At 46.6% G+C, this 24,907-nt stretch overlaps 1 protein-coding gene across 4 annotated transcripts in view; it reads left to right on the top strand.

Annotated features, from left to right (window-relative positions):
- Positions 1-1,323: 1,323 nt before the first annotated feature.
- The window catches only part of LOC144933790 (dual specificity calcium/calmodulin-dependent 3',5'-cyclic nucleotide phosphodiesterase 1A-like), a 180,963-nt gene continuing 157,379 nt past the window's right edge, over positions 1,324-24,907 (top strand). For 3 of the 4 annotated variants that reach the window (XM_078858964.1, XM_078858927.1, XM_078858918.1), the window contains exon 1: positions 1,327-1,869. In XM_078858964.1, the coding sequence (XP_078715090.1) occupies positions 1,785-1,869 (85 nt within the window). In that variant the 5' untranslated portion in view covers positions 1,327-1,784. Of the gene's footprint in view, positions 1,870-24,907 lie in introns of all 4 variants that reach the window. The other variant, XM_078858946.1, reaches the window with a different exon arrangement.

Here is a 24,907-nt window from a genome sequence, read left to right as displayed (position 1 = left end):
GATTGACTAAAATAGCCATATATACACGTACGTACCACATGTGTGCAGAGACTATAAGTGTACAGTGATACAGTGTTTGTGTGTACGCAATATGCCCGTTTATCTTCACTTGTGGGGGTGTGAAATAAAAGGGCCTCCTTTTTAGGGGAACTTCAAAGCGCGTGGCCGTGGCTTTCTTGTGAAATGTCACCCGACAGCAGTGGCGGGTCACGGCGAGCAGCCCTAAGTAAAAGAAAAGGTAAGTGCCTTGGCTTTTTGAACTAAATCAGGTGGAAAATAGCCAGCCTTTTTAACCTGTGCCGTGAAGCATGCGGATGAGCTGACAATGTATATGCGCAGGATTAATCGTTAACATCATCAGCAGCAGCCATGATCTGTCCACGGATGGATGAAGGCCTTCCCATTCTATCGCTCATGATCTCGACGTATTACTATATCCACCTGTACACGCGCTGATTTCATTGCTCCATCTCCTTTGGTGGACGTGGTTTCACCGTGCTATAAATAAAAAATGTCATCACACATTGGCAGCCCTTTGTCAATCCACTGCTGGACGAAGGACTCCGCAAGCCATGTTAATCATGGGTGGTTGTGTTACCATACTTCACCACGCTGGTGAGTGTGGGTTGGTGCTGGGGACCAGTACAGAGACGCGTCACCGATATTAGCCATGGTCATGAATTAATTCAGGTCGCCCGGGTTCATAGTGCAGCACGCAAACCATTGTGCTTACCACTCCACCCACTATAACAAAAAATAAACATGACATGATTCCAATGTATTATCCTTTAGGGTTACTTGTGAAATTATTGACGTTTCATTTTCTTTTCGTGATATATGACGCCTCACAAGGCATTGTTAAAAACAAACTCAGTATTGCCCGTGTGTGCGTATTTCCTCATTGCAGTGCATTCAGTGGCGCCCCTGCCCTCGCGTTGAGCCGAGGCGGGTCACCAAATGCCAGCGAGACGAATCATCGGGGGCAGGGCACTGCTGGCGGAAATGTTCTACTCTTTTAAGACACACAAACATAAAGCAAATCTCGTTTCGCCGCATTTTAAGAAATGGCTTGATGAGAAAGAAAAACAAAGAACCCACTCCCCACATACCCATCTAAACATCAAAACAGCCAGCCGCAAATTGCAGCGTAGAATCAGTCTGGAGGCGTTCCTTCTTTCAGCATGTCTGTGGTGACTCGTGATTATTGAAGCAAAGCAGCGCATCTTTTTTTTTTTGGGAGCGCAAGGATACATGCTGATGCGGTCATGGGCGTTGCGTGCCGTGTGTCGTGTCGTGCGTGCGCAACGCGTGGTGGGGGTGGCGATCTACGGTGCGTATCCTGGGGCGAGCTCGCAAGGAGCTGTAAAGAGCCACGCGGTGCACTCGCTCGCAATGACACGCGCGCACACGCGCAGCGACCACGGAGCCAGGGGGGAGACGGTGCGTGCGTCCGCGTGTCGTGTGTGGAAGAGCGCGCAGGCACGTGCTTGCACTGATCACGTCTTAGCTTCATCCTGAGCGAGGAAAGTGCAAGAGTGAAGCGGCTAGCGAGAAATAGAGAGATCTCGAGGGCTCTATCGTGGCATTGGCACACAGGACGCGAGATCGAGTGCGAGAGAGCGAGCGATCGAGAGAGACAGCAAGAACAACTGAGAGACGGAGGGATTGATCCAAGGACCAGCGCCAGCACCACCACCGCAAATACAAAGGCAGACAGAAGGGAAGGCCGGGAGGGTGAGAGACAAGGGGAGGATAACCCAGCGAGGAGGCTCGTTGGGAGAACCATGACGGAGCGGTGCGAAAAGCAAGAGAAGTTATTTAAGAGGAAAAGTGCCACCTTCACCGTTGGAGGATGCTCCTACATCATAGGTATCACACACTCCTGCTCCACCACCGTAACTTTTTTAGTGCACCTCTAGACGGTTTGTTCCTAGGGGTGTCCTCGCGCTGCACCCACTGACATATCTCTCTGCCTGCTCGGTAACACCGCGTTTTTTTGTTTGCAAATATATCACTGGTCAACACTTTTTCTGGCATAAGGTATTTCAACGGTTTTAATGTAATTTTGGGGTGCTGATTCCAAATCTGGCATCAGTTTTTGTCTATCACATATATTGCATTTTCAATAAAAACTGCAGAAAAAATATTAAATAAATGTGGATATCTACATAAAATGATATTATAAACACACTATCCTAAAAATACAGCACCATATTTTAACACTAAAGCAGTCACTGACTGGCAACAACTTGCAATCATAAGTGACAGAGTTAATTTCGGGTAAAATCAATGAAAATGGGGTATGCCAATAGCATAAAAATTAAATGTGATAGAGCAAATCTGAGATCAGATTTGGAATCAGCACCCTGAAATTAGTCTAAAACAGCTGCAAAAGTCCAGGCCTGAAAAAAATGTTTTTTTTTTGTTGTGGGTATATCCGTTTCATAAACACTTGATCGCCTTTCATTCTCGTGTAAACTAGACGGGGGAAATGAAATGTACCGACAGCTGACTATCATGAAAACGAATGAATACAGTACATATATGACAGTCCGACTGGCTTCAAAATGTCAGATTGTAATTCTAGAACGGAAAGGTTCAATAAGACATGTATTTTCTTGGGTCCTGTCTTCGTGCTCGTGTTTGCATGTGGAAAAAAACTTTATTTCTAAAAGCCCAACTGGATATTTTACTGACTCATTTATTCAGTTCGGTCCGATTTGAGATGTTAGGCCAATTACTTAATGAGTAATAGTGCGGGAGGAAGCGATAGCGCTTGGAGTTTACTCATGCATAAGGGATGGAAAGACTACAACTCCGCACGGAGAGGTCTACACCTTGCATCCTGCAGTGCCTGCTGTGGGCATCAATATTTCAGAGGGAATGGATGGTCTTCTCATTTAAATCCTGACCAGGTAAGGCCCACTGAACTATATAGTTATTTTTAAGAAGCGACCTGGCCATCAATGATAGCTCAGCGAAGTGGCTTATTTACGTGGAGATTTATAGCAGCCAAATGCTCTAAACGCACGTTTCTAATTGTGGAGGGAAAAAACCGGAGGACCCTGAGGAAAAATCCACGCCACCACGGGAAGAGAAACACGCAAACTCCAAATACACAACGCGCGTCAGAGGCAGTTTCGAACCCATCACGATCTCCTGTATACCGGGCGAGGTAGTTAACATCGCACTACCGTGGCGCCCCAGGGGATGGACGGTTTCATTCAAATGCTCACGTCTCCCGTTACAAGCGGCGATGCAGATCGTACGCACGCACATGCGCAATGCGAACATGTGTGTGTATGTGGAGGGAGGTCACTCTGCCCCTTACAACTTTGATGGGAAACTAAATCCCTACCGCGTGCTTTGAAAACAATTTGCTCTCAAGTAAACTTGCGGTTTTAGAAAGTTTTTTTTTCCTGTCTCAGATATTCAGCGATGTGTTCATGTCATGTTTCAAAACAATAAACTGATTGTGCATCAGAAAATATTACTAATTGTGCAAATACAGTAACTGCTTTAAAATATATATATATTTAAAATAATCATATTGAGAGTGATTTAGAAGATCCTTGGATGCTAAATGAATTTGTGTATAGTTATGGGGAGCCAAATGATGGAAAGACCAATCTTCAGCTTCATTTAACTCTGTTCCACTCTTGCGTCCGGCAATATGCTCAGCAACTAAATGCAAATGTCGATGTTTGGTAACCATGAAAGGGCTTCAGGAGAGAGTTCGTTTGCTTTATCTTTTCCTGCGTTTAAGAAGCGCATACTACAGTGGTTTCATGTATAAAGGAATCGCATGTAAACAGCTTGCTGAAAGTAATAATGCAATCTCTGTTGTTGCCTGTGGGTGATACTGGACACAAAAGTTAAAGTCTTTTCATCCCAAGATAACGTGGGGTGGCAATTTGTCTGTTGAGTCTTGAGCCGGTGGTGGGAATTCCACGTTCCAACGACAGGGCCCAATCTCTCCACAGGGAGACAATGTTCACTCTCCACATGCTGTAGTAGTAGAAGTACCCGTTGTATTGCCCCCAGGAGGGATGATGGGCTGAGTCGACCCTTGGCAATGGATTTGAACTCAACACCATTTTGATGACCTAACATTTTGGTTTGAACCCTAACAGATCAGTTGAAAACGATGCGAATTTCAACATTCATCTAGCGAGCATTGATTGAGTCATACTTCAAATAGAAACGAAATTTCTCAATTAAATGTAGATACAGATGCACGTGACGTTTTGCGTTTGTTCAATGCAGTTTGTATATTTACTGTCGCAACGAAATCATACAGTTTCTGCATGAATTAACAGCTTGCTTAAACGCTATAATTGAGCGTGGTTAATGCCGTCACCTGAGTTAGATTCCTGGTAATGACTAATATCAGTAGGGAGTGATATATGAACTGGTCCTAGTCCCTCCGTTTCATAACAACAGCAGCCGTCATTCGCCACCAAGTCGCGGCGGTGACATCACCACAGTGCTTGTGCCAGGCTTGGTGCACTATTTAGGACACATGACAGTGTCAAGGCTTGCTTATTTGGAGGTCACTAAACACACGCTGACATAATCATGGTAAAGTATGGCAAAACAAACCCCCGCCGGCTGACATAGCGTGGCGAGCCTTTAATCCAGCAGTGTATTTATTAACAGCGGGGATGTGATTATGAAGAATGATTTAAATGTTACGGCGACGCAGTGGCCAGCACACCGGACACCGCAACTTGAGTCGGATTCTCAATCCGTGGCTGACATCAGTGGTGCTGATTTCTGAACCTGCCCTGGGCTCTCCCTTCAACCAACCTGCAACTGAACAGTGTGGTGAAGTATGGTCAAACAACCCCTCCCACAGAATTAAAAAGTGTGGGGGTGGCCTTCGTTGAGCAGTGGATTGGCAAAGGGTGAAACATTATTCATTACACTTTTACATCGCTCCCGTTGACGTTCGTGATGTATTTACATTTCTGAGTCCAGTACTTTTATACGGGGTCTCTGTTCGTCAATGTAAACATGAACACGCTAAAACCTATTCGTATTGTCTCATACTTTGATACTGGCAAAAAAGGGTCCCCATGTTGTAAACATGAACACGTTCGTACAGCAGTTCAAACAATACGCTGCGTTAAGGGCTATTGTGATGGAAGGGTTGGTTTTTCGTCGTTCAGATTGTGGGTGTGTGTGTGTTCAGCATGTTGATGCTTGGCTGCCTCAGTTGCTGACAGCCAACGCTGTATTCATTGTGCAGCCAGAAACTGCGTCGATGTAGAAAATCGACACCGATGCAGTAACAACAACAAACCCCCCTCCCACACACAATTTCAAGAACTTTTTACAGCTGAAGAGACAAAGAATTGTGACGTCATATTGACAGTCAAATAATGCTAGGATTCCTGTTATTGTTTTGCTGTCTAAATCCGACTGCAGCAGAACCCTGTTAAATATTTACTTTGTTAACGACGAAAATATGTGTGCAGGGTTTCATAATTGGCTCCACTGGTAGACTGTTATAGAGGTTTTTGGGTTAGATCGCGTGATTATAAATGTGTCGTTAAACCTGCCGCCACCCGACACAGCCAATGAGTAAGGATTATCGGGTGGTTGAGTTTAACGACGCATTTATATGAAGCAATCTAACCCCAAAACCTCTATTATGCATACTACTGGTCGCGAAAACCTGCTACGTGTTAAACTGGGAAACCGTTGTCCATTTCCATGATGGGTTTCATTGAAATACAAAAGCACGTTTACCAAAAAATAAATCACTCCCCCACAGGTGCACCGTTATAGTGAGGGTATAAAGATGCGTTAGTCTATAGATTATCGTCGAGCGTTAAGCTCGAAATACATCAAATCGCACGCGCAGCAAACGACGTCTTTATCCTGCTAGAGGCCGCTAAATTCATCACGATGTTAAACGGGAGCATGTCCCTGAATGTAAGTGCGAGCGTGGATTGCGACGATTCATTGAATCGTCGGCTTGAGAGAAGGAGAATCGTTACAATCTCCACCGTGTCATTTTGTACAGCTTAACACTGTCATCTCTCGCAGCTAGCTATGTCACTCGTACACTGCTTATCTCGGCCTCGCTGTGCGCTGTGTTGCACCGCTAGTCGAGTAGATAACCTTGCATTCAATAAACCCTCGGAGCCAGGATGAACGTCCAACTCCAATCGTCATTTATTGATTGTAACAAGGTAAAACTGGTGAGAAAACACAGATACAGCATCTGTTATAATTCGGAAACACCAACACAATGAACACCACAGCATCAGAACATTGTCTTAGATAACAATAGATCCTGAACGGACCAGGCACATCGTGTATTCATCCCACTGCACCCCAAATGTACAGCATTACACATAACACTAAACTGTGGATGAGATACTTCGTCATCTTTACTCTCAGGATCGCAACATAGGCACAAGTCTGATTCGACCTACTAAATCACAAGTAACATCCACAATAAGGAAAGTCGCAGGCTTCGTTACTAACTAGGCCTCGTATTTACTACAACAACTTAACGGCACCATAAAGGCATTTACATCACTATAACGGTCATTCCAACATTACAACAGCATTGCCAATATTATAGGAATATAAACAAACTTACAGACAATGCTTCTTAAGCTCCCACAATGGACAAGTGCGGCTGTGGTCTCACTAAGATGCGATGCGTGCCGCCATCTTGAATTATCAATAAGATGGCAGATGCCCGCGTGGTTCACTGAAAATCTAACATCGTCACTTCCTGGTCATGTGACCAAAATTAGCAACAAAAACAGGAACTTCCTGTATACATACGCTCCACATCTGCCGTGAGGCAAGACACTGCTACTTGATCAGTTTATATAAACACAAAGTACTACATAGCAATCTGCGGAAAGAGATTGACTTTGCCAACTGCTTCGCGAGGAATCAGGTTTGCACAGGTAGCATGGACAGTGATAACGTTATCATGGACATTTGTCACCAGACAAACACTGGGTGGTGATGTGGGGGCGCGACATCCACCCCCTCCACTCTCCCCTCCTCCTCTTCGGCCGTCTCTCGCAGCGCCCCCGCCGATCGGGTGATCGCCCCCCACCCCCCGCGCCAGCGCCCTCTCTTAAGGAACATCGCTACTCGGCTGGCTCACCACCGCCCGGGGTTATCTCCCCCACGCACACGTACACCACCACTAACACGGAAGTGGCTGCGTGCACGTGCGCGCCCCTGCAGGCGCTCGTTGCACACTAAGGCTAGCACTAAAAATAGCAGTATGAATATGCACGTGCCCCTCCTGGTGGTTAAGCCCTAATCCGCGTGCCCGCAATGCTAATGGGAATGGAACGGCTGGGACAGGGCTATGGGGCACGCCTCACCATTAATGTGATTTCTACTGTGTAAACGCGCTGCGTAAAGCGCGCTGTGTAAAGACGCACGCGAGTGCAAGCACGTGCAAACGATGGCGGCTCTGTGTACTGCAGTACACGTGCCTCACACGCATGCTCAAATCACTCGCACGGCGCTGCAGACTGGCATCTTACACACACGCCAACCCCGTGTAAACCATGGCGGTCGTAGGGAGGGTAATAGATGCGCACCTCACACACCAACTCCGCGCCGACAACCTGCAGCCCCGCGCTCGCTCTCTCACGCACCCCGCCCCCGCACACAGTCGCTCCACTCAAAAATCACAGACACCACGCCGAATATCAGCCACACACACAGAAATCACATTACACTGATCTTCTGAACTGGAGTTTATTAATGGCGCGTCTAAAGAAAACCCTGTGCGGCCCGGAGTAAAAATTCTACGAGCAGCGCCTAGCCTATCCCTATTCAATCCCTGGGTGTACCCCCACTCTACTTCTCACCTCACAGACGCACTCACGGTGTCGCACGGACGCTGTGGGAGTCGGAGGGACGATGATCCGAGAGGTCTCTGCCTGGGGTCAAGTCGTAGCAGCACTCGCTAGCGTCTCTTGGACGCTGCGAGCGGCTGGGAGACGGACCGGGCGGCTGAACAGCTGGAGGGGAACTCCTCAACGTTTTTCCGCTCCCTCCTTTTATGCTCTCGGAATCCGAAGATCCAGGGTCACGTGGTGTTATCCGAGTTTAAGCCAATGCCCCACCCTTACCTGGAGCGTTACTCTCTGTTGCGCCTTGACCCATTGTCTACGCACCCGTCCTCCCCACCCTGGCCACAACTGGTTTGGTCGGGGTGGTCGTCCCGCGGAATATACATCCGCGATGTGGCTAGGAACTTCCCTTCCACCTCCTCGTCTGCGCTGCCCGCGGGGTGTTTGCCCTCAAGGCCCTATCTCCCGTGTTGTGTGTGCTTCATCGCGGCCAGCCTCTAAAGCTCTATGCGCCCCGACGACCTGGGGGGGGGGGGGGTCGGTCAATCTCCTGGCAACGGAAAACCGGGGGACATCCCTGCTAGGGGCCCTTCGGATGAAAACCCGTGGGCTAGGTACCCCCCTTCGAGATCCTACGTGGGTGCGTGTGTGTGTTTAGTGGGGGTGTACGTGTGTGTGTTTAGTGGGGGTGTGTGTGTTTAGTGGGGGTGTGTGTGCATTCGTGTGGAGGGGTGCGAGGGGATGGCAGCGCCGGCGGAGTTTCTCCGTTGCTGTAACACCACAGTGACTTGCCATATTGACATCTGAAAATAAATTATTGAAGAATGTCCTTATTGACATTTTTACGTACGGTGAGCGGGAATGTGTAATAATCGATAAGTTCCTGTCACCAAACTACTCGCAGAATGTGCCCGATCTCGTCAAATTTCGGGAGCTAAGCAGGGCTGAGCTTGGACAGTGTTTGACCACCAGGTATGAAAGGCTGCTTGCAGAGCTATGTTGTCAGCAGAGGGCAGTGCAGCAAAATCCATTGTTATACCGTACTATGCTCCAACATCTTTGCTGGCTGTCAGTTTAACATGTAACTAATGACACATTTTGTTGACATGATCAGCATTACTAATCGTCCGTGTCGAGTGGCGGTGGGTTAACGACACATTTATATGGACGCGATCTAACCCAAAAAGCACCTTTATTATGGCTATGCTGTTTGTATTTAGATACCCGCAACGACCAGGGTGGTGAAGTATAGTGAAATTACCCCCATCACTCGCATGGCGTAGTGGATGGAGAAAAGGGCAATTGGTGATTTGTACCAGGGTGGGCAGAGATGCAGTGGCTTGCGCACTGCACAATTGACTTGTTCACCTGAGTTGAATTTCTGGTCATGGATAGCATGAGTGGCGAGTGGCATTTGAACTGGTCCTGAGCCGGCCCCATCCCCCCGCCCTCTTTTTTCATCAACCCAAAAGACTGACCAATGTGGTGAAGTATGGTTAAACAAACCCCCATGACTGATGCCGCGTGGCAGGATTTCATCCGGCATTGGATTTACAAAGAGCTGCAAATTAATTGTTAATAATCTATGTACACTTATTGCAACTAACTCTTAACGTTCCACTGCATATGTTTCAGTATAGAAGTTACAGTTGGTGGAAGTGTGAAGTTGGGCAGGAAGGAGGTGCTTTAGTAAGCAGTGCTTTGGCCAATAGTTCGTGTGATAGGGCAAATGGTGCAATGAGTTGTAATAATGCAATCTATTTACCGAGGAAAAACCCTAACTGTGACTCCTTAAAGATTAATGGGTATTGGAAACGTGGGAGGAAGAAACAGGGTGCCCAGAGACAACGATGGACACATCTGGGGACATATATCTGGGGACAACGCAGAGCTTCATGCAGACGGATTCGAAAATGCATCACTGTGCTGGCAATCTGACCACCTTGCAGCCAAAAGCCTTATCAACCGAGTATTAGTTTAACACGTAAGCTTTCGCGACCAAAATTATTCATAATCAACGTTTTTGGGTTTAGATCGCGTTATTTATAAGTGTGTCGTAACCCTCCACCACCCGACACGGCCAATCAGTAAAAAAGTGTCACGTTGACAAAAGACAAATAGTTCACTGCTTTAGCCCACCGGTGTGTTGAAGCGTGAAACCACAACATTTACAATTTGAGTACGACGTTTCGCTGGTAATTGCATCCAGCATCATCGGGCAATTCGCCAGAATGGTGAGGCTCTGCTCTGTCTCCCGTTCTTATATAGTGATTGGCCGTGTCGGGTGGTGGAGGGTTACGACACATTTATAAATAACGCGATCTAAACCCAAAAACGTTGATTATAAACCGAGTATTCCCCGGCATTGTTTCCAACTAAGCGCTAAACCAGGCGCAGATCTGAGATCTGATGGGATTGGGCACGTTGAGGGAGAATTTGATTGCAGGCAATGAGGGGACAGTTTAAATGCATCCTTTGCAATGGTGAGGACAGCACACGTGCTCTCTCTCATGGACTCAGTGGTCCTCACTGGGAGCGCCACTCTCGCATGCCCCCCCCCCCCTAAAAATGTTCTAACCCTAAATCACAATAAAGGTTATTTTTGGGGTTAGATCGCGTAAATATAAATGTCGTGAAACCCGCCACCACCCGAAACACAGCCAATTAGTAAGGTTTGTCACGTGAACAAAACGTGTCATTTAGTTGCTATTATATTCTTGGTTCTTTCGGTAAAGTCACGTAGATATAAAACATAATAATACAATTCATAAAATGTAAAAATTAAAATAAAAAAAGCAAAAAACCCACGACGTTTCAATCGTAACACAAGCGGTCTTCATCAGGTGGAGAGAAAAGAGGGGGCAAGCCTCAAAATGCTTGCCCCCTCTTTTCTATCTACGTGACTTTACCGAAAGAACCAATAATATCAATTCCTGCAGTCACGAAAGTTTTAAGTCAAAATGTAATTAGTTGCTACTTCAGGACACCGGTGTGCCGGCGAGTAAACCGCACAACATTTACAACTTGAGTATCGTGACGTTTCCCTAGTGATTACAACAACCAGCTTCAACAGGGGGTTGCCCAGAATTGTTAAGAAAACAAAATATAAAAATAATACAATTGAAGTAAAAAAACATTAAAATATTAAATTGAAAATAATAGAACTAAAAACCCACAATTAAAATAAAACATTTAAATAGTCAAATAAAATTTTAATAAATTGAAAATAATAAAAGCAAAAAACCCACGACGTTTCGATCGCAACACAAGCGGTCTTCATCAGGCGGAGAGAAAAGAGGGGGCCCGTTGAGGGCGCCTGGTGAAGACCGCTTGTGTTGCGATCGAAACGTCGTTGGTTTTTTGCTTTTATTATTTTAAATTTATTAATATTTTTTATTTAACATTTTCATTTTATTTTACTATTTTTATTTTTTATTTTTATTGTGGTTCTTTCCTTTTATAATTTTCAATGTATTATATTCTTGGGTTTTTTCGGTAAAGTCACGTAGGTAAAAACATTAAAAAGTAAAATAAAATAAAAATAAAAATCACGACGTTTCGGAGGCAACACAAGCTTCCGTCTTCAGGTGGTACCGTCACAGCCACGACAGCTGTATCAAGTAAATGAGAGATTGCAGGAGTTACCACTGCGTTTATATAATGGTTGGAGAAGGTGGTGGGGCAAGGGCCGCATACTTATTATTAATATGGTAAGGTGAGGTTTGAGACTAAGAATAGACTGCATTGCGTATTACTTTTTTTTATCTACGTGACTACCGAAAGAACCAAGCATATGAATTCCTGCAGTCACGAAAGTTTTAAGTAAAAATGTAATTGTCTTAAATCAAGTAAAGGTCACTGTGAGCCTATCAGGTGCCAAGACTAGAGGGAGGTTAATGAAGTCATATACATTTTAATGGGTTATGTTAATATGAGAATATGCGGTAGCTATAATCGGAACGGGTTAGTTACAGTTAATCAACATACAGTGAAGTGCATTTTTTGTGTTGAGCTTGTTGTCCTTCCCCGCAACCTCCGATTAGCACGGTTGGCCACGCACCGTGCGAAAAAATATCAACATAAATGCGTTATGTTAATCTGAGAATACGCAGTACATGTTACCGGTTGGGTTAGTCACAGTGTAACGCTGACATTATTTGCTTACACCACGGAGTGGAAGAAGTGGAGAGTATCCATACTTTACCCCACCACACGTCACCTATCGATTGACTAACTGCGGTCCTATCGATTGACTAACTGCGTTGCACCCCTTTATGCTGCTGGGTGGACATAGGCGTGGGGGGGGGGTTGAGAAACTTGTCCATTCTGTTAACTGCCGTGTCGGGAGCTTTAACTGGCGACCTCTGGTTTGTTAACTATTTATTAACAAATTCCTGGTCGGAAGTTTGCTCAAGCATGCCATGTTTCTTGGATCAATTAAACGAGTCCCATTTTGTGGGGAAAATTCCAAAGCGGCTCTGTTTCGAGGAGTATGGCTCCATTCTTGGGCAAAACGTTCCTTTTCATAGGAATGTGAAATGTATATCACCGGGGAACTACTGCCAATGGTTATGAGTGGCACCCCCATGCTCGTTTTGAGCAGAGAGCGAAAGTGAGATTACATAGATTCAACATTTGGCTACAAGGATTACTTATAACCACCCTCAGGCAATTTATTTCAAATCGTTTAAAACAGTGGCCAGGGGTTAACCAGATCAGGTAAAACCAATATGTCTAATTGGAAGACTTGTCAGTTTCGCGTGCGCGTGCATATTTGACACCTGCTTACTTACGTCGTTGAGTCGCCGCTGCTCCTGTGTTCCCGCATACCCGTGCGTGTGCTCGCGACTGCATAGCCAACATATGTGCACGGTCGAATCTCTCGCATCACATTCCCTACAGCGCCTGTGTGTGCGCATGTCAGCCAGGGCTGGAGCAGGACATTTGTCGCACAAAACATACCGTACAAAAAAGTTAGGTTCCGCAATCGTAACATTTACGATAAACCTCCATGTTTGTGATCTTGACTGTGACACCTGAACTTTAATCACATTTTTCATTTGACATGTTGGTGTTATGAATACATCACGTAATGTTTTTGTAATTTTTTTACGAAAGGGTTTAATCTTGTGCTTTGAGTATTTTGGGAAGGTCACGTAGATAGGTTCAAAGAAAACAACAACAAAAAACTACGACCTTTCGATCGCAACACAAGCGGTCGTCTTCAGGAAAAGAATATGAATTCCTGCAGTCACGAAAGCTTTAAGTCAAGGTTTCGTCTTACTTCATCCTCCGCACGATACCTGTTGCCCTCTTTGTGTGTACACAATAAGATCGTGTTACAGCCATCCGCCCAATGGCACACCTACATGAAACGATTTAACTTTACCCTTGGGCGGATTTAATAGTGGAAACAAGAAACGTGGGTGATGATAGAAAAAGGGTGTTGTGCTGTGTGCACACGTCACATTTAGGCTGTAGTATGGACCAGCACCCCCCACCCTACCAGGCTGCCAAGCACACAGTTCCATATGCAGGTGGCACAGTGGTTAGTGCATTGGTCTATGAACTTGGCAACCGAGGTTTGATTCCCGGCCACGGCCTAACATCAGTGGAGAGTAATATCTGAACCGGACTTGGCCTCGCCTCTCTTTGCTAACCCACATTGACCAGTGTTGCATCATTGTGGCGAGATGTTCATTACCTCGTCCGGTATACAGGAGGTTGTGGCTTCGATCCCAACCCTGACGCCTGCTGTATATTTGGAGTTTGAAAGTTCTCCCCGTGGTTGCGTGTTTTGTTCTCTGGGTCATCCGGTCTTTTCCCTCCACATTTAGAATCAACATGCGTTTAGAGTATTTGGCTGTTTTTAATTTCCACGTGACAAGTCACTTCGTTGCGCTATAATTTGTAGTCGGGTCGCAACTGAAAAATAGCTCTATAACTCAGTGGGCCTTACCTCGTAAAATAGTGGAAAAGTATGGTGTAGTATGGTGAAACTACTACTATTATATACAGTGCAAGGAGGCCTTCGCACACACGCATACACGTAATTAATTGGTTTCATTGGCTTTATTTTCTCTTTCATTTTATTTGCCTGCCCAAGAAATATTGACGGTTTTATTAAGAAGTCAATATATCCATTTTGTGTTTATTTATCATTATCCGAGAACGTCTCAAGACTTTTTTTTTATCAGGAGGGTCCTGCATTGAGAAATCATGTTTTGAAGAATGGCATCAGGGATGAAACTGGTGCACTGGAGTGAACATTAAAGCAACCTGTAGAGATGGGGTAATTGAACCACAATACATTGCTTATCTTGACAAGAAGCATAAATCATCGCGTGCACTTTCTCGTGCTCCTCGCAGCGGCTTTTGGCTAACCATCGAACAAAGATGGTCACTGCATCGCGCGCTTTCATACACGCTTCTGCAGCTGTCTGGAACGCTCTCTTCCTTCCGGTATTCGGAAGCCATTGGAGCTGTGCACTTTGAAATCTCAATTGAAAAGTAATTTCTTTACAACTGCTTTTTTCTGTTAATAATAATAATAGTTCAATTTATAACGCATGCAAAATTTGCAGACGTAGTGGCCGCAACTCAGAGGCGCGGAGCCAAGCTCAGAGTCGCTCGAAAGCATGATTGTAGAGGTGAGTTTTTAAGTCTCTCTTGAAGGAGGCGATTGAGGTGATGCTGCGAATGTGCAGAGGGATATCGTTCCAGACTGTTGGGGCTGCCACCGAGAAGCAGCGCATTGAGTTTGTTGTCCTTCCCCCGCACGTCCGATTTTCACGGTTGGCTCCGTATGGTGCGCACATCCATATATACATGAACACATTTCTCACCACCCGGAGAGATTGGAAGTTTCACAAATCGTGTGATCCACCAACCGTCGTTTCATGATTCTTAGGATCCACCAAGCCTTACCTTCTTCCACAGGGCCTGCATGCCCTCCCTGCTGGAGGACTGTGGTAAATGTGCTTTGGTTGCAGCCTCGAACGTAGCACCCAGACAAGAGGCTCTGCCCTCAAGAATAATAATAATTAGTGCATTCGGTATTTGTGCCAATTTTGAAGCACAAGTTCCATCGTGAAGACATTACGTTCACAGACACGTCTAAGCCACTTCGTTGAGTTATAATTTGTGGCCAGGTTGTGTTCTGAAAAAGGGCTAGATAGCCAGTGGGCCTTATCCGGTCAAATAAAAAATAGTTTTATGTTTTTAGTTGAAACGTGCTTGGAAGCACGCAAGCGCCTCAGCCGGTGCGTCCTCAAATCGCATTTCCAACTGCGAGTCTAAGCTCTCCTCACGGCCACCCACGTTGATAAACATGTTTTCCTAAGACGTTGTCCCACCGGTTTGACGGATAAATTCACAAATTTCTCGGTCAATATTTTTTGTGTTTCCCCAGGCATACAACTGACACAGTTTTTTATGTGTACTTTCCCTATGTCCCACCATTGTGCTAGGTTATTAAACCGATCTTTTTTTCCCTGCCACTCAACTCAGAAGACCCCAAAAAGATCAGTAAAGGTGGTGTCTTGCAAAAGGGCATTATTTAAATGCCAGTATGCCAATCCCCTTGGAACTCCTCGTATTTTCATTTGAAGTAGAATTAGGTGATGATCGGCCAGTGGTGCTGCCTAAATACTGGACGACACTGCACTATTTTCAAGGTCTTTTGAGATGTAAAAACGGTCAATCCTTGACTGCGATAGTGTCTTGTCGGCTCGGGTTCTTGTAAAGATGAAACCTTGCTGCTTTGGATGTTGCATCTGCCACACATTTGCAAGACTGTATGTGCGGAGCACATGCCGCAAGGTGTTCAGGACACCGCTTTTGCACTGCTCGGTGCCAGTGCGGTCGAGGACAGAGTGTACAGTTGAAATCTGCTCCCAAAATCAGACAGTCGTCATTTGGGATGTTTTTGAGATAGTTCTGTAACGCATTGAAAAAATTCTGTTTTTCTGCATCATTGATGCGTGTGTAGAGGTGTCACAGAGGGCGTAACAAACACACTGGGCGTGGTTATGCCCGTTCGCCGAGAGGCGCTTACATCAACGTCCGCGCCGTTCAGCCTGGGGGGCTGACACGGAGCTGGGATCCCCCACGGCCCCACCCCTCAGTGGGGGAGTGGATATATAAGGCGGTGAGCCGGAGGGCTCGGGGTTCAGTGTTCAGCCTTAACCAGTGAAGCCAGAAGACCTGCTAGATAGGCCCTGGGACTCCCCTGGCTCGCTGTCCTTCTCAGGACCGACCAGGCCGAGCCAGTGGCGTGGCCCCGAGAGCCCAGAGCCGATGCTCTTGTAAGAGCCGGTCTGGGGACTCAGGGTGCCGTAATCCCAGCTTAACCAGGGCTGGGTTAGCTAGCCTCTTCTAGCCCGGTAGCGGAGGACCTAGGAGTAGGCTAGCTGTGTGATGGAGTATTGATCTCCCAGTTATATGGGTAAAGGGGCCGATACCCCTTCAAGTGTTGTACATCTCGGCCTGTATGTACTTTGTGCTTAATAAATAAGTGTGCCTCCAACTACGTCGTCCAAGTCTCCTGGAACCTACTACAGGTGTATAGATGTTTATGCGGTGGACAGAAATGTCATTAAGTTTGATTGTTACATCGAGGGCTCTTTCCGGTACTGCCTCAATTTGGTTAACTATGGTGGGTGTAAACCCAGTGCAAATAACATTGCCACCCCTGAAGAATAATGAGAAAGGTGACTGAAAAACAAATCACCTTTCCATTCTGTTTCCAATTCATTTTCCTCGCTGGTTGTAAGATGTGTCTCCTGCACAAAGAGCACCAAGGCTTTGTGTTTTATTTACGAGAGACAGCACAAAGTGTCTCTTGAGCGGACCTCTACACCCATTTATATTAATTGCAGCTATCCGCATCATTATGTGTCAGTGGAGTTGTTGCCAGGTGTGTTTTATTTCCACGTAGTTATTTGGCTCAGGAAGTACCTGCTCATTTTCCTTCCCTTTCCAGATGATGGCTTTCCCTGTCTCTTGAAGTCCTCCTCAACATGGAGTAGGGAGGCTGCAATTGCCTCCACATTTTGCCACCTTGACAGAGCTGCAGTCACTCTTTCTTCTGAGCCATGCACTTCATCCAAAAGTTCCATATATCCGACTGTGAGAATATTGGTGCCACTCCAGTCAGCTCAGTAGATGTCAGGTTCACAAACTTCTTGTGCTGAGGGTTTCTTCCACTCGCTCTTCTATGGCTTCCCTCCTCAGCCCTGAGGCTTTGAGGATTTTCAGTCGTCGTGGTATCCTCTGTCGGTGCTTTATTGGATGATGCCGCTTGCCCCTCCATTGACAGCCTTCCAATGTCCTCGTCTTGGTCACCCCCCGCAGTTTGGTCAGTCGGGCCCCCTTTGGGCTCCTCCGTGCTCTTGGCTGCTCACGTTTCATGGGAGCCCTCGGCCGCCTCACTGGGTGTGTTGCCGAGGTCTGAAGTGTGACCCTCTTCACTTGTTTCCTTTGCCACTTCATAGATTGCGTTTTCCCCACTGCTATTTCAGGCTCCAGATTTTCAGCAGGTGTCTAGTGCTTGATCTTGGTTCCTGCACGGAGGCTTCTTCCCTGTGCGTGTCCCACCTCTAGGGGCATCTGGCATGGCAAAGACCCCGTCTTTGCCACCAGTGCTCTCCGTATCTCCCCCAGGCGTGGGTGCGATGTCCGACTCCAACTCTGGGAGATCTTTAACAGGACCGACCTCATCCCCACTTGACTCTGGAGATAATGAAGCTGAATGCTCCATAAATATTCTCTTCAGAGGTCCGGCTGTCAATGATGGCTGGGTGGCTGGCTGAGCCTCAGTCTCCATGGCAGTTGCTGGAGTTGGAGCGGGATCTATTGCCATCTCGCATGATCTCTGTGGTGAGGGACTCTCTCCTGAGTCACTTGTTGGATGTGTTTCTTTATCACCCTTTTCCACAGTTTCCTCGCTGTTGGATTGGGCATTTGCCATCTGTGGGCAGTGTTTTTAACATGCCCCTCTGCTTTGCATAGGTTGCATTTTAGTATGTCCTGCAGTAAAACAGCCTATGGGCCCTTCCTCCATTCATGACCACAAAGGAGCCCTCCTCAAGCTGCCCATTGGGCACCAGAATGTAGACCTGCCTTCTAAAAGACAAGACATGCCTCAAGGCGGGATTTTTGCAGCCCAAAGGCACACCGCTGTAGGTTGGAGGTCAGTGTGCCCAACTTAGCCAGGTTGTCTTGGATGTCTTTATTGGGAATGTAGGGGGGGACGTTGGATACGATTACGCGTACTAATGGCGATGAGAGTGGCTCCAAGGTGATGTGCCAATCGTTAACCATCAGCCCCTTCTCTATGGCGGCGTTTGCCATCTTTTTGGACATGAAGAAAACCACCTTTCCGCTCACCTTGGAGGCGTACTTTATCGAGCCTCCAGGCACGATGGCGCCCAGCGCTTCCACGTAGACTTCGAGCGGGACATCGCTGGAAGCCGGGCAGCGGATTCCAGCCTCGCGTGGAAGCCCCAGCTGCTGCTGCAGGCGCCTTGCAGGCCCCAGAGACGGGCCTTTCGTAGGCGCAGTAGCTTTCGCGTACGTTGTTGCGGGTCGGGTAGACATTTTCACGTGTGTGAGATATGTCACAAACAACTATTTAAGCAAACCTCTCTATTTTCTAAAGCCAGGAAAAAATGTACCAAAAAAATAATTATTATATAAAGATGGTCAATCCTGTGTTCTGACCACCTTCTCTTAATACTTTTACTGCTGTTCACTCAAAGCTCCCCTGGAGAGAGGGTGAAATTATTTAAAGTCCTCAGTATTTTACAAAAAGAGACGAAAACAGAAAATATGGAAAAGCACACAAACAAAAAGATAATAACGTGAACACGCTCACAGCACAAAACAGGGGGGGGGTCTAAAGGGAATGCGCTGTACTCACACTAACTCGTGTGGTACAGTGCTAACACGGGTGTGTTCACGTGGAACCACACCAGACACCTCCCCCCCCCCACCTTCCCCCCACCCTCCCCCACCTTCCCCCCACCTTCCCCCCACCCTCCCCCTCCAGCCCCCCCAACCTCTCCCCCCCACCCTCTTCCCCCTTCCACCCCCCACCCACACTCCCTCCCTCCCCACCACTCTTCCTCCTTCCCTCCCTCCCCACCCACCCTCCCTCTCACCCACCCACCCTCCCTCCATCCCCACCCACCCTCCCTCCACCACCCACCCTCCCTCCACCACCCACCCTAACCTCCCCACCCTCCCTCCCACCCATCTCCCCACCCTCCCCATCCAAACACCCTCCCCACCCACCTCACCCTCCCTCTCCGCCCACCCACAACACCGCCAGGGTGAGATGCTGCTCCCCCCCTTACACCGATGTTGCTGCTGCTGCGGCAGCCAAAAAAGAAACAGCATCGTCCTCCTACTCCCCACTCGAGTCGCACCTGTCACGCGAAGAGCCGCTCCATCTCCATGGAAGCAGGCGCCACTGGGGGATGCGCGCGTGTGCGCGCGCGCGAGTGATGGGGACGTGCGTCCCCGCGGGGCTCTCGCTAACACGTTTGGCTCGGAGCAGATGATCGGACTCCCGCTTAATGTTGGCCCAACGTGCCCTGACGTAGCTTCGCTCCCCTCTGTCCCACCGAGGCTGTTCCACATTTTTAAGGGCATCTGCGGTGTTTTCCCACCCCGCGGGGGGGGGGGGGTAATTTACTCTGTTTACCGACTTCCTTTGGCAGGAAACAGCCTTGGGATTTTGAAACAAAACAAGGCAACAAGCAGGTCTCACGGATTAGAATTGCCCCATGTGACCTGGGTTAGAATTCCCCCAATGTGCCTTTGGCTCGTGTTAATGGTAGCGTGTTGTGTTTTCAGCTTGAATGCGCGAAGCTGTGCGTGCTCCTTTGAAAGCTCACGGAAAACTCGTCCGCTCGAACATTACTCTCATATGTAGAGAGGGTGGGAAAGTGTATCCCCTCCCCCCACTCTGTGTACAAGAGGTCACTTGAAGGCATCTTAGAGTTAGCTCTGTGATATCCGCTTCTGTTGGGCTGTAATCCAACAGGAAGGGTTGCACATCTTTGTGAAACTTGCAAATTGATTCTTTGTCTCGTGGCGTGAGGCCGATAACATGGTCAGGATAACATTTGTGGGAATGCGACAACAAAAGCACTCCCACAGGATCGCCTGAGTCCAAATGCTTATGTCACACGTGCGTTTTGAAGGTTGTTATTACGCCTATTTATTTTATGAAAACTTGGCATAAACTGGAAGAAACCACAATGTCAACAACTGAGGGAATTAATATTGCTGTCCATGACTTCTTCAATGTTCCATTGCAGTCTTCAACTAAATTGGGGTGTTTTTGTTCAACCTTAGTTATGGTTTTGTGTAAACTAGACATCACTACACCAATGTGCAACATCATTTTGCTGCAGTGTTTTTTTATTATTCTTTTCTGCTTTTGATGTGTGACTTACCCTTGCCTGGGCCTGCCCTGGGTAGACCGAGTTAAATTGTAGACTTGTCTGACAAAGTATCATCAGTTTTGTTATTATAGATACCTTCATATTTCTACAAGCCATAATAGAAGCTTGCTAATGCTGAATGCCAAGTACCCAGTGCATGTTGATAGGATGAGTATTAAGATATATATGTAACAAACAAAGGGTTACTTCCTTAGAGATCATCATTATAAAAGCCTTATGGTAACCTCTAACATTTGTTATCACACTCTGTCAGTTTGCATCATGCCACCACATATTGTGACAATCAGGTGAACTTAATATCTATATGAGATTATTTTTTTTAACTGAAAAAACTGAGCGAAAAATATATTTTCACACATTTTTGCAACTCTAGAGGGTGTGTTTTTGGCCTAGTCTTCCATGCTGGCCTGACATCTTGAAATATGTAGGAGTACCAAGACAGGGCGAACCTGCCCATCGACTCACGATGATGCACCCATTCTATTTTACAACACGGTTTCAACTGCACAAATAATGTCAGAGAAGTTCACGGTTTTGTACTTGCTCCGCCACCGGACGCTTGAATTTGCGAGACATGTCAGTGGCGAGAGGGAGGGGGCGATATTCCGACTGGCAGCAACTCGGCGTTAATTGGAAGATGACGACAAGGACACCGTTAATGACTCCTCCGGCTGTGTTGAGACAACAGCGGTGGTGACATCGACGGTGACCGCCCACCTGGGCTTCAAGCAGCTTGACTGTCTCGACTTGACCGTGCCAACATGAGCGTTTATTTTCGCGATTGTGGGGATAATTATTGAGGTTCGTGCTCATTTAGAGACGTCAAATGTCGTGGATGTGCTCGCGGTGCCAGGCGCACAGAAACATTTAACACCACATTACAGGGCAGTAATGTCAAGTATTTTTTTTGTTAAACATAGAAGGACTATAGGGTCAAAATAATTACACCCAACAAAAGCCGAAATTGAATAGTGGAGTTACTAAAATGAAATAAACTTGTGTTTTTATTTTGTAAATTTTAAGTAAAACCATGCAAAATTCAAGCAAGCGAACACAGCAACATAATGATCATAATAGGAAAAACAATTTTGCATGTCAAAATGTTACCGATGTGACCGTTCTCACAGAAAAAAAATATGTCAGTTTTAAGGACATGATGAAAAAGAAAAAGAGAGCCAGTTTTTTTTTTGGGTTGTGATGTTTCTCATTTTTTTCATGGGCAAGATTGACAGCGCTACCTTGGCAGATCGGAACTGTTAAGGTGGAGCAACGGCGGCAGGCCGGTGGGTCCACATTCCGGAAAGAATAAAAGAGTGCTGTCAAGTTGCCAAAGTCTACAGTGTATTCTCGATCTCTCTGTTTCACGCGAACCTATCTTCCCCTGTACCTATGCCTGCAAGTGTTTGACGTTATTTTCGGTAGTATTTAGAGGTACCAGTTATTTGAGACCGAAAGGCGTGTAATGTTCGGGCTTAAAAATAAAAACTGCTTCAACGACATCTGCACTTGTGGCAGTGTTTCGTTAAAGGTATCAGTAGCCTAACATTTTTTTAGATTTAAATAGCATGCAATCTAAAGCTATTTAAACTTTTTTTCATTTTAGCAGGTAAGGCCCACTGAGCTATAGCTCTTTTTCAGAAGCGACCTTGTCACAAATGATAGCCCAACGAAGTGGCTTATCACGTGGAAATGTATAACACCCAAATACTCTAAACACGTATTTCTAAATGTGGAGGAAAAAACCAGGGGACCCAGATAAAAATCCACGCGACCACCGGGAGAAAGACATGCAAACTCTAAATATATAGCAGGCATTAGGGTCAGGATCAAACCCACGACCTCCTGTATACCGGGAGAGGTAGTTAACATCTCGCCACTGCAGCGAGATGTTAACTGTAGCGAGGTGTTTGTTTCATTGCTTGTAACTTAACTCCGTGGACTATCTCAGTTGTATTAATTTAAGTGAACGGGGGGCCCTTCGATATCTTTCGACACACAAGAAGCTGCAACACGTGGTGCTCTGCAGTGATTCCACGTACAAAATATCACTCGCACGTGTTGTAGATAAGAGACACCTTTTGGAGCGATGCGGCTGCTGTCTCCTCAAATAAACATCACCTCTGGTAAATAATCCACTACGATAACAGCACGTGTGTAAAAGCCCTCTGTTGATTAGCACGCTCTGTCTTTTTTTTAACGCACGTCAGTCGTTGTTCACGGACTACTCGCCGCTTGATGGATCCCGGCTCTCGTGGCACGAGCAGGTGTGCTCGAGAGGGGGCCGTGACTCGAGTGCGATCTTTAATCCCCTGGACCCCGGGGGGGGGGGGGGAGAGACGTCTAATCAGCCCCGTGGACTATACACTGATTTTTTTGATTCCATAATTTTTTTTCTTTCTTGGCGTCCTCTTCGCTCGCGGCTGGGTGTGAAGCGTCGTCGCCGTTCGCCGTGCGGGAGCCTCTGATGGTTGTCACTGTGGGTCGAGTTCGGCGACCCGCGCCAGTCTTATTTGGAGCAATGTGCAGGAGGACGGTGTCTGTGGAGCGTTGGGCAAGAGGAGTGCTGTTGGGCACAGGGGTGCCGGCAAAAGTCTTTACGTACGTATGTTGAACTTCTTTCGCACCTTACGTATATAATCGGAGGTGCGGGGGGGGAGGACAACAAAATAAACGCAAAAAGCAGTTCTAGAGAAAAGAGTTTTTAATTTCGAGATAAATTCGTTGTGTGGGTGTCTCTTAGCCACGTCTAAAAATGCTGGGGGTGTCCAGACCCTCACATCACCCACACTGACGCTCCTGTATGAGGAGCATTCGTTGGAGTGCCAGTTAAAGTTGGCGGGGCGGAGGGCTCAAATCGATGATATGATTTGTTGGGGGGTAGAAAGAATGAATGAAGTAGGAGGCCATGAAACATGCCCCCTCCGCCCACTCTCGTGTTCCGAGTTTCCACATCACAGCTTTAACTACCGGATATAGACATTGCCTTTGTGACAACCAGTTTTTCAACGGTTTATATGCCCCCTCACTCCCCCCCCCCCAGCAAAATAGATGTATTTACTAAAACCAAATGGTTTATTTTTCCCGTAGGATACTTTCCAGATCTGGCAAAAATAACTAGACCTGCTATCAATCATCCACAAATTTGGAATTCCACATTCATGGAGTGCCTAACACACAGGCATGTCTTGCAGTTATTTTGCAGTGTTTAAATCCTCCACCACCACCCATCATCATCAGCCAATCACCATCAAATGAAACAACTTTTACAACTGTAATAACACTGGATGTCTCACCTGTAAAGTTATGTTTGTCTTTGTGATGCGTCATGTTTCACTGTAATAAGTTACTCCTTTTATGTTGTTGAGCAATTACAGCTCTCTAGAATGTGCTATTTAATCACCGAGAATGTCTGATGAACCCGACCCTGATAGTTAAGTGCTGACTGAAAATAGGCCGACGTTGAAAGATGGTATGCTACGTAGCACCTTATTGGACAAAAAGCAATTACCAATTCACCCAGTTATCTAAATGCACACACATGTGTTTGTTTTCCTCCGTGTTTTTTTTTTGCAGTTGTGAATGAATACAATGGAAATTTTATTTCGCGTATAAATACGCATGGTTTATGTTGGGGATCTTAAGAGTGACATTTTAAATGTCGTATTAGGATCACCTGTATTCGGCACGGTGTATTATTTATACCATCACCAGCAGCCATTATCTATCCCCTCTCAGAAGAGGGCCTCCCCGCACCATCAACACCATCAACCGTTGTTTATCCACTGCTGGATGAAGGGCACCACATGCCATTATAATCATCATCGGCAGCAATTGCCTCTCGAGTACTGCACGAAGACCCCCGCACATCGTCATCATCATCAGTGATTTTCTGTCCATCGCTGCACCAAGGCTTCCCAAAACCGCAGCCATCATTCACGAGCCTGTGGCGCCATAATCCATCTCACTCCTGTCAATGGAGTGGCATCGTTGCTCCATCTCCGTGGCGGTTGCCCACTCGGGATCAATTTAGATTTTCTTTGGGTTGCTATTCCATCACCAGCCTCGTCGGTCAGTCACCACCGCTTCCACTTACGTGTCCTCTCCAAGCCCACTTTTCTCAAAGGTTAATCATGGTCCACGTGCTCCTTTATGTCTGTCGGGGTAAGTCCTAGCATTTGTTGGAGACAGGAGAGCCAATGCACCCCTTTGTATGGGTGAAATGGACGAACAAACATTCCACTGTGTGGAAATATAAATGCTGCCTGATGAGGCTGGTTGTAATTATCGGCAAAACGTCGGACTCGAATTGGCACATTTTGTTTACGTGACAAACCAAACTATTTGCTTGTGTTGGGTGGTGGTGGGTTTAACGACACATTTATATTCATGCGATCTAACCCAAAAATCTTTATTATGGATAATAGTGGTCGCGAAAGCCGACATGCTGAACTGCATGAGTGGAGTCTGACATTGCAAGTGGGGTCAAGGGAGTAGGGCGGTACCAGGCGACACAGAGTCCCGTCTGTATGCTTGTGTCGTGAGTCCAACTGAGTCGCAGACGTTGTTCCTTTTAGAGGCAACACTTTT

The sequence above is a fragment of the Lampetra fluviatilis genome, chromosome 1, assembly GCF_964198595.1.
Source record: "Lampetra fluviatilis chromosome 1, kcLamFluv1.1, whole genome shotgun sequence".
Lineage (NCBI taxonomy): Eukaryota > Metazoa > Chordata > Hyperoartia > Petromyzontiformes > Petromyzontidae > Lampetra > Lampetra fluviatilis.
Note: the sequence above shows the minus strand (reverse complement) of the source record. Positions and strands in the feature narration are given on the sequence as shown.